Source organism: Dromiciops gliroides, chromosome 2, assembly GCF_019393635.1.
Source record: "Dromiciops gliroides isolate mDroGli1 chromosome 2, mDroGli1.pri, whole genome shotgun sequence".
Taxonomy (NCBI): Eukaryota; Metazoa; Chordata; class Mammalia; order Microbiotheria; family Microbiotheriidae; genus Dromiciops; species Dromiciops gliroides.
Genome location: NC_057862.1, coordinates 273,484,296 through 273,495,039, shown reverse-complemented (window position 1 = coordinate 273,495,039; position 10,744 = coordinate 273,484,296). Strand labels below are relative to the sequence as shown.

General features: G+C 40.3%; 1 protein-coding gene across 1 annotated transcript in view; it reads left to right on the top strand.

Moving 5' to 3' along the window:
- Positions 1 to 431: 431 nt before the first annotated feature.
- SOS2 (SOS Ras/Rho guanine nucleotide exchange factor 2) overlaps positions 432 to 10,744 on the top strand; it is a 110,706-nt gene continuing 100,393 nt past the window's right edge. The window contains exon 1 of the mRNA XM_043984661.1: positions 432 to 697. Within this exon, the coding sequence (XP_043840596.1) occupies positions 611 to 697 (87 nt within the window). The 5' untranslated portion in view covers positions 432 to 610. The remainder of the gene's footprint in view (positions 698 to 10,744) is intronic.

The following is a 10,744-nucleotide window of genomic DNA, read 5'->3' as shown; positions in this document are numbered from 1 at the left end:
AAGCTGAAAGGGGTCCCCTGTGGGGAGGGAGAGGAAAAAGGAACGTCCTGTGTTGGTCTGGAAGGAAGCCTACTCATCCCGGCCCCGCTCCGTGTCCTTCGTGCCTTCCTCCCTACGGAGATGGCTCCGGGGCTGAGCCGAGCTGGGCTGCAGGGCGCGGAGTGATGAGGAGAAGCCGGGGACCCCCGGCTCTGTCGCTTTCCGTGCGCAGCCGCGATCGTAGCGGGTAGTGGGGGGCTGGCGGGTGGGATGCGGGGCTGGGGTGAGGCCAGCGGCACCACCGCCGGGCAGCTAACCCAAACAAAGGAGGAAGTGCCAGCGGAGGACCGGGCCGCGGCCCACATCGGAGGAGGAGGAGGCGGCTGAGGAGGAGGAGGAGGAGGAGGAGGAGGGAGGAGGAGGAGGAGGAACCCGCCGCCGCCGCCGGGCCGGCTTGGTCTCTGGGACCCCACGCGCCTGCGGAGAGCGGCGACCCCTCCCAGCCCGGGCCGCGCCGGGAGCTGTCAGGGAGGGAGCCGCCCGGACTCGGGATTTGGGCGGCCGTGGTCGCTGCCTCCCGGCCCTGCCCACGCTCCCCCACCCCCGATGCGGAGGAGCCGCCGCCGGGGCCATGCAGCCGCAGCAACAGCCCTACGACTTCTTCAGCGAAGAGAACCACCCGAAATGGCGGGGACTCTTCGTCCCGGCCCTGCGGAAGGTCAGTGAAGGATGGGGGCTGGTGGTGGCTCTGTCACCTTGCGGGCCGGACTCGGCGGCGCGTTCCTGGAATCCACATTGCGGCCCGGGGGACTGCGAGGCAGGTGCCCCTGCCCGGGCTCCTGCAGAGCAAAAGGGGCACAGGGGGGTGGCTGATCCCCGTGGGAAGAGGGACGCTGGGATGGGTTTTTCACGGTCCTCCAAGAATCGGGGCTGTTCTCCTCGCCCCATCTCTCATGCAGAATGGTAACAAGTTTCTTAGCTTTCCCCCTTCGAACGCAGGGCAAAATCCGACTTGGCCACTGGCATCCAAAGGAACCTTTTGTGGATTTGGTTTCTTGATTTTGCAAAGTTTTTTGCTTTTGTAATTTAGGATTCTAAAATTCTCTGCGCCCCCCCCCCCCCCCAGTAAATTTTCTTTATGGCAATTTCTGTTGTCTAATTTGTTATTCGAAGAATGTCTCCGACAGTATTTATGAGCAAAACGCTGACTTTTAATGAAGTTTCCTGAAGCTCTTCCCCACGTTATTTGCTTCTCGAGAGTAAGCAACTATTATGTGAACCAATACTATTACTATAATAACGTGTATGTGTTTCACATGTTCGAAGTGTCAGAGACAAGTAAAATTCTCATCCATTTCTCAGAGCAAGTTGTGGCCCTTCCCTGCCTTTTTCCCCCTCTTAGAGTCGTCCCACTCCTTATAAGGGAGATCTATGTGTTCATAACAGATTTCTCTTAAAAAATTTGTTTATTGACTCTACTAGGTGTGAGTAAAACTGAATAATTCTGAGGGAAGATGAACATAAACAGCCTTTGAACACTAGATAACTTTTTTTTGGGGGGGGGCAGGGCAATGAGGGTTAAGTGACTTGCCCAGGGTCACACAGCTAGTAAGTATCAAGTGTCTGAGGCCGGATTTGAACTCAGATCCTCCTGAATCCAGGGCCCATGCTTTATCTGCTTTGCCACCTAGCTGCCTCCAACATTAGATAACATTTTACCTGTGCATAATGTCAGGATATATTTGTGTTTTTAGGTAGACTTCAACACTGAGAATTCCTCATTAATACTTAAGAGCCCTTTCTACATCTTCCTCAGCGTTTAGGTCAATTCAAGACATCAAAAAATTGAGATAGGATAACAAACTCTAGGGTAGGCTTATATGAAATATTTATGAGTAACTGTCTTGAAGTTAAATATTAAAGCATTCTTAATACAAAAAATTACAAAACACTTGAATTACATACACTATTACTTGATAAATTCATAAAGTTCCAAATTTTTCAATGATCTTAATCTCAGTTTAGATAGATTCCCAGATCAAATTCTGGTTTCACCTCCCTTATAGTTCTTGACCTTGCTCTGAACCACTCCATCCAACATGGGGATCTCTGTGCCTTCTTTTCCCTCTCCCCCCTTCTCCTCCCCTCCCTCTCTCCTATTCTCCCTTGCCTCTTTCCTCTTCCCCCCTCCCTCTCATTCTTCTCCCTTTCCTGTCCTCCCCCTCCCTCTCCTTTTTCCTCCCTCCCTCTCCTTTCCTCCTTTTCACCTTCCCTTTCTACCCCCTACCCTATTCCCCCTCTCACCCAGCACTTAAGATGCCTGCAGGTTGGGGAGTCCCCAAGAGGGCTGTTACAGCTTCACTAGGGGTAACCCGGTGAGTGGCTGTTCCTTCTATTAATTATAGGAAAAACTGGTTATAACTCGGAATCTAAGATCAATAATGCTCCTTCTCTTCTTCAGGAACTGTCATTTCAAGGTTCATTGATGGGTGTAACATTTATGTTGTTGAAATGGCAGGGCCTTGCTCTATGAAGGGGTTAGGATTCCCTTCTCAAAGGTACAGTCTCAAGCTAAATGGGTTGATCTATTGGATTGCTTTGCTGCTAGTCCTTTGCTACACTGGGCTCTTCCTTTGTTGTGCTGGGCTTATTTCTGCTCTTTGATCACATTGGTGGTACTTCCATCCAGCTCCAGGTCCAGCTGACCCCCTCAGCTAGTGTCAGGTAGTGTATGATCTCTTAATAAGGACAGAGACTTTTAGTTTAGCATTAGCAATAGTCTGTCCAGTTCTACTTCCTTGTCTGGGTTCTGAGGTTCTTCTCCACCTTCTTGTCAGCAGGTAGTCCGGTAGCAGAGTATCATTTTTTCTCTTTAGTTGATGAACAATAGGTGACAGTGTACAGGATCATCTTCTTTCCTCTTATCTATCATCTGACAAGTATCTTTCCCCCACTTTTCCATCTTCAGGCAGTAGGTGACATTTAGGAAAGTATCTTTACCTTTTTTCTCTACATCCTGTGGATAGTAGGTGGCAGTGCAGAAGTTTCTTTTTTCAACTTCTCCATTTGTGATTTTGTACAACTCTGATGTTTCCTTAATAAACTTAGTTCAGAAAGCTATAGCTTCTCTTTCATACAATTCCGAAATCTTTTCTTTTACCCTCTTACTTTCCCTTACTCTGAAATGTATCTTCATTAATCATTCATTCTTGAGAAACATCACTCCAGTTTATGATAAGTAGCCAAGTTCTCATCTCTGCTGGCTGAATCATGAAAAGGCAAAGTACATTTGTCCAGTAATCATAAAACAGTTTTATGTTTCAGGGCTCCAGGCTGTCATATATATATATATATATATATATATATATATATATATATATATATATATGAAAACGAGCAACTGAAGCACAAAACACTGATTCATACTTTCCCCCGTATTGATTCCATAGTTCTCTACTCTGTCATATGCAAATGAGTAGCTGAAGCTCAGACCCTTGTGGCAAGCCTTGCCTTAGGTAAATGCATTGTGCTTTCTCAGTTTTAAGTCAAGTTAATGGGTATTTATTAAGTGTCTATTGTGAATCAGGTACTATGCCAAGTGTTTGTTTTTCTTTGCCTTGTCTTTTTGATAATTTCGATGATTAAAAGAAAGTCTGAAAGGATCATCCCTTTATTCTTGTAAGGACTTATCCTTCCTGAGGGCAGGTACCTTCTTGATGATGCAGTTTAATTTCATTCATACAGATTATGGTTCTAGTTAGGGAATCTTAAAAGAAGCAGCATGCCAAGTGCTAAAAGCTCTAAGTTAAATTGAAGTACCAAAGGTAGCATTCTGCATTCTGGAAGGGAAGAAAGGTTCAGAATTGTAAGGGCAGACTCTTTTTTGCTTAGATAGCCTATGGAGAGTGGGGTGCTTATACACTTACCAGACTGAGAACTACCTGTAGGCATGGTTTCTGAGTGTGGTCAAATACTTAATGTGATACAGAAACATTTCTGTATTTGTCTAGGGTCTCCTGTTCTACTTTTCTCCCTGTTTTACCCATCAGTGATGCACATTTTGGCATATTCTTCCAGGTTTTGTTTTTGCTGTACTTTTCCTCACAAGCCACCTTCCCCCTCAAACTTCTCCAGAGCAGATTAATTATGACTTTTCTTTTATCATTGGTCCAATCCACACAGATTTCTAAAATATCACATATTCTGTTCTTTGCCAACACATTTTTCATAGAATTAAAAAAAGTTAATTTCTGTTTCTGAATTCTTATATTTAGATACAACTCTAGATCCTCAGCATGGTTTGTTCAATTGGATTGTATTTACATTGTTCAAATTCCTTTAAATTGTTCATTGAAAATTCAGTTTTAAGGGTTCATTAGCATTATCAGGATTTGTATGTGAAATGGAAACAAAATCTTCAGCAGTTCATAATTATGATTTTAGTTAGTTTTAAGGCTCATATTTCAAAAGATCTAATTTCATCACTCTGTATTACTTTCACTGATATGAAGGAACTCTTAGTAAATAATTTTATTAGTTACAGTATCAAAACATCTTGCCAACATCTTGCCTCTAGTGGCCAACCCTCTGGTGATAAAACTTTGAGTTTAGCTAGTCTGAGCCTCTATTCAAACCTTGCCAGCTTGGTAGAACCTGCCAGAACTTGTGTTTCACTGGCTATAGCCTTTTAGAACCTGTAGTCAGGTTCTATCTGAAAACTCATGTATAATTAGAGTACTAGAGTTCTAATCCTTTTAATTAGTCAGACCCTGTGTGAAAATAATTGGATATATACTTGCTTATTATATTGGTCACTGTAAAGAAAGGAATTCTAGATATGGCTCCCTTTCCAATCTTGACCCTGGAGAGAAGCACTATAGAATAGCCTCTGCCTCTGAATCCCTTGCTCTCCTGTACTTTTGCTGTTCATGCCTTACAAAATTGCAACTCTGAATTACCCCAACCATCTACTTTCTTTGTTCTTACGTGGTGTTGGAGATAGTCACACAACCTTTCTGGCTGTGGCTACCATTGTAAGGTAATTCTTTTACTTTTTCCTCATTGAGTCTCTATCCTATTCCTCTTATCAACTGTTTCAAAACTTGTTCTCTCCTCAACCTTCCATACCACCTCTTTCTCTCTCAACAAAGGACTTTACCTCATATATTACTAGAAATGACATCTTACTACCCATTTATATCATTTCCCAGTCTCCTCTTTAGTCTCTACCTTTGTCTTTGTCAAGGACAACTTTTCTACTTGTGTGGCTCTTTCTCCTCTAGTAGCTTGTCCCCACAATTGTCCCTTCTCATTTTCATTCTCTTTCTATCTAATGAATATTTCTCTGTTGTATACATTACTTCCATCCTTAAACCATTACCTGACCCTACCATGCACTCAGGCTATCATTCTATTTCTCTTCTTTCACAGCCTTCTTAAAAAATCTGTCGGGGCAGCTAGGTGGCACAGTGGATAGAGCATTGGCCCTGGATTCAGGAGGACCTGAGTTCAAATCCAGCCTCAGACACTTAACACTTACTAGCTGTGTGACCCTGGGCAAGCCCCCCCCCCCCACAAATACAAATCTGTCTACAAAAATAATGTTTCTTCTCTCTTCTCACCATTCAACACCTTGCAGTCTGACTTTCTCATCACTCAAATTGCTTCAAGGTTATCTGTATTCTGCATTGAATTGTCAGATTCAGTAGTATGATATTTAAAATCTGGGTTCTAAAATCTAATGTGGGTGGGTGGGGGACTGGCTAAGATTTACTGATAAATTCAGCAAGAGTTTAGGCTTTTAAGGATTTATTAAAGAGTAAAGACAACACATGGGATCCCATAATGCCAGAAAAGTCTATCTACTTTCCTCTTTCTCTGTCTGCCTTTTCTCTGTCTCCCACTAAGCTGAAGTCCCGAAGGAAAAGAGGCCCTCTCTTTTTCTCTGTCTCCTGCCGTGAGCCAGTTCCTGAACAAAAAAGAGGAAGATCCAGTGATCCAGCCTCAGCTTCCTAGTTCCTTTCTCTCTCCCCAAAAGGGAGGTCTCTGAAGCTGATTGGTTGAGGGTGGTATCCTGTTGATGTAGTAGTCCACAGCCTCTGAGAACAACACACCACATAGGACCAGCCAGATGTGGTCTAGATTTATTCTTAAGTAGGTTCTCAGTCTCACCCAATTCAATCAATTCTAAATCAGTCTTTAGGTGGGGCCCCTGGGCATCTGCCAAATCCCATTATTTTATCACAGTGGTCTTTTCTCAGCTTTCATCCTTCATGACCTCTTTGCTGCATTGACAGTATTAATCACTTCCTCATACTGGATATTCTCTCCTCCGTTTTCTTGAAACTTCTCTCTCCTGGTTCTCTCTACCTGTCTGACTACTCCCCTGTCTCCCTTTCTGGATCCTCATCCATATCCTGTTCTTATGTGTGGGTATACCATAGGGCTTTGTCCTGGGATAAATGTTTCTCAACATTTTCTTTCTTTCTGTGACCTTATCAGCTCCAGTGGGTTCAATTATTATCTCTGTGCATTTAACTCCTACGTCTATATATATTCATCCATATCCTTGTCTTGTACTCCAATTCCATGTCATTATCTATTGAACCATAACAGCATGGCATATCCAAAACAGAACTCAACCTTTCATCAAAATTCTCCTCTTGTACCTAACTTTCCTATTACTGTTGAGGATACTGTTCTTTTGTCTTCATCTCTTCATTTACCTCCATACACAATCAATTGCCAAGTGTTTTCGTATTTCCCTTTTTCTCTACTTATATGACAACAACCCTAGTCCAGGTCCTCATCACTTCTTTTTTTTTGTGTGTGTGTGTGTGTGAGGCAATTGGGGTTAAGTGACTTGCCCAGGGTCACACAGCTAGTAAGTGTCAAGTGTCTGAGGCTGGATTTGAACTCAGGTCCTCCTGAGTCCAGGGCCAGTGCTCTATCCACTGAACCATCTAGCTGCCCCATATCACTTTTTAAACTAGTACAATAGTCTCCTGATTGTTCTTCCTGCCCCAAGACTCTCCTCCTTCAAGTCCATGTTCATTACAGCAGCCAAAATTATTTTGCTAAAGCAAAGGTCTGACCATGCCATGTTCAGGAATTTCTAGTGGCTCCCAGACTTTTGTTAGGCATTCAAAGCACTTCACAGTCTGGCTTCAGCTTATCTTTCCAGACTACTTGCATATTACTCCCCTTCTTTAATTCTGTATTCCAGTGACATTGTCTTGCTTGCTCTGTTTTCTTCCTCCAGGGCTTTGTGTAGCTTGTCTGTCCCCTATGCCTCCCCTATGTCCTTCTTCATCTGCTAGACTTGTCATGATCCATGAAGTTGCTATTCTCCCCAACAAATTACTTTATATTTATCTTGTGGATATATTTTGTATTGTATCCCCAGTGCCTGGCACATAGTAGATGCTTAAGAAATGCTGTTTGAGTGACTGAATGATCTATCTTGCTTTCCACCTGAGGGGATTCAGGTAGTGAAATTCCAAAAGAGCTTGTGAGCTACATCTTAGATTATCTTCTCCCGCCCCCTAATTTTAGAGCACAGGGAAACTGAGAGCCAGAGCTAGAGATGAGAAGTGATACCTGAAGTAAAATAAATAGGAAGTTAGGATTTGAACCCCATTCTCTTTAGCTCTATATCTATAATCCAATATTCTTGCCTCTATACTAGCTATTTATCAAGTTACAAGATGGGCCCAGGGTAGGGAGCCTGAAGATAGTCTTTTTTTAAATTTAAAAAAAAGGGAAAATGGTATAAATATAAATATAATGGTCATAAAAAGTTAATAACTTTGACCATAAATCTAAGAAATAAGTATTTATGAATAAGAACCTGGGGCACAATATTATCTTAAATTATTTTTTGCTGTACCAGTGTACATATATTCAGTAAAATGCAATATTAATTATAATAGGACCTATATATTTTTTAATTTGGGGAAAATGGTTTAGCTGATAACCATTATAGACAAGAATGTATTTCATTTTTAAAATTTCCCTTTTATTATTATGAATTTAACAAGGATCAATAAACATGGATTTCCCCCCAAATATAGAACAGAAAGAGTACTACGTGTGAAACTATAAATCTCCAATATGTGTAGGTTGTTTTTAAAAATATATTTTAAATTTAACATTCTAACACTGTTTTGCTGCTTGTCTGTGTTTCTTAACTTCCTTCTGTTCTTTTCTATGTATTTTAAAGTGATTCCCTTTTTTTCTTCTACTGAACTCTCTTCTAACAATTCTCCCTTTCTCTTCACTCAAAACAAAATATTTCTCTTTTGCAACAAGCATAGTCAAGCAAAACAAATCCACATATTGGCCATGTCTGAAAATATAGGTCTCATTCTTTATTTTACCTTTCTGCAAAGAGATGGGAATTATGATTCATCTTTATTCATCAACTGGAGTTGTAGTGGGTCATTTCATTGATTATACTTTTTAAGTCACAGTTGTTTTTCTTTACACTGTCATAGTCATTGTAAAAATTGTTTCCTTTGTTCTCACTTCATTTCACCTCAGTTTATGCAAATCCTCCCATGTTTTTCTGAATGTGTTCCTTTTGTCACTATATAGGGCACTATAACGTTGATTTCATTAAGTTTAAAATAATTCATTGCACTACTGAGAACTGGTAGACTCTGAGTTTCCCAGTTTTTTCATTTTGTGGTTGGGTTTTGTTTTTGTTTTTTAGTAATACCTGGCCTAATGTATCTCACTTTGGCAATGAAGAAGCTAAAACATTGAGAACAATGACATTACAAATGTTGTACATGGATAATTAACTTTACTGTTAATTATGTATCATCCTGGGGCAGCTGGGTGGCGCAGTGGATAGAGCACTGGCCCTGGAGTCAGGAGTACCTGAGTTCAAATCTGGCCTCAGACACTTAACACTTACTAGCTGTGTGACCCTGGGCAAGTCACTTAACCCCAATTGCCTCACTAAAAAAAAAATTATGTATCATCCTTTTAAGAGCCAGAAATAAGAACTTCCTCACTTCTATACGTGCTACTTTGTAACTATTCTATTTTGTGGGCAATAAAATAGATCAAACCATAGCACCTATCTGTGAATATGTATCTCTGAAACTGTAATTCAGTACCTCACAGTGTATACATTTGCCACTTTAGTATTTGAGAATCATGCCTAAAGATAATACAGAGTATTGTAATCAATATGCATGTTTCTCTGTAAAATTGTTGTCCTAAGGAGCTGTTGACATTTGTAGATAGGTGGAGAAAATTTAGGGGCACATGATAGCAGTCCTCAAGTATCTTCAAGGCTGTCATGTAGTGGATTAAACTTGTTCTTTTTAGACTAAAAGGATAAAACAAGTTAGAAGTTGCAGATTCAGGCTTCACTATAATAGCAATTACAGATTTTCAGAAAATTTTTTTTAAGTTATAGGTTGGACTAGATGACCTTTGAAGTCCCTTCCAATTTTGAAATTCTGCAGTCTAAGTACATTTAATTTTTTTTAGATTATAGGTTTTAATAAATATTTCAGTACAAAAAAAGAACAGAGAAGATGATTGTATAGGATTCAAAGAAATAAAGGAAAGCAACTTTGAAAGTCTTCAGAACTCTGATCAGTGTAGGACCAATCATGACTGTAGAAGAATGGTAATGAATTATACCTCCCAACTCTTAACACATCTGCAGAATGGGAGATACGTTTTCAGACAAAATCAATGTATTGATTTGTTTTGCTTGACTATAATTATTTGCTACAAGAGAGGTCTTCCCAGAGAAAGGGAGCAATAAGAAAGATTAGTAAATAGTGAAAATGAGGCAAAAAAAAAAAACTCCTTAGAAAATTAAAAAAAAAAAGAATGCCCATGAAACATTAAAACAGAAGGAAACTCAAGAAGGGACACAGATTAGCAGGGCATCTTGCAACATTAGAGTGCTATCTATGAAGTTATGACTTTTAATTATTAATAGTGAAAATAGGTGGGTATCTTCGTGGCCCAGTAGATATTGGATTTTCAACTTAGAAAACCTTAAGTTCAAATCCTATCTTAGCTGGGAAACACTGCAAGTCACTTAACACATCTCAGTCAATCAATAAACACCTATTAAGCACTTATTTTTGCTTCAGTTTTCTCATCTGTAAAATAGAGATAATGATAGCACCTACCTCACAGGATTTTGTGAGGATCAGATGAAGATATACATTTTATATATATATATAGAGAGAGAGAGAGCGTGAGCACACTTTGCAAACTTTAAAGTGTTATACAAATATTATAATAATTGCTATTGAATATTGGCATAATCAGCTTTTAGTTCAACCAACATTTTGTACAACTTCTTGGAATTATTATTTATTCTGAGGAAAAGTGCATGATTTTAACTCATGGATTGAGTCTTTAACCAAAGTCCTACTCTGATGCCTCACCATGATGTGGATATGACCCTGAATTCTCAAATGATCAAACAAGATGAAGTTAAGTGCTTTGTAAGCCTTAAAGTACTATATGAATGCTATTTATTTATTTATTTTTATTATTTGGAAAGGCTTTACCTTTGAAAGTACAAGCCAAGTTAATATTACCAACCTAGGAGACCTTTAAATATAGTTTCCATGGTACACTCTATAATTATTGGAGAACTAGGCCAGTTAAGAGCGATTCATTTTCAGGTTAATCACAGGATAGAAAGGTTGTGATCTCTCCAGGGAGTTCTTAGGCTCATGAAATCATAGACCCTTAAAGTATGTAAAAGTAGAATAAATATTAA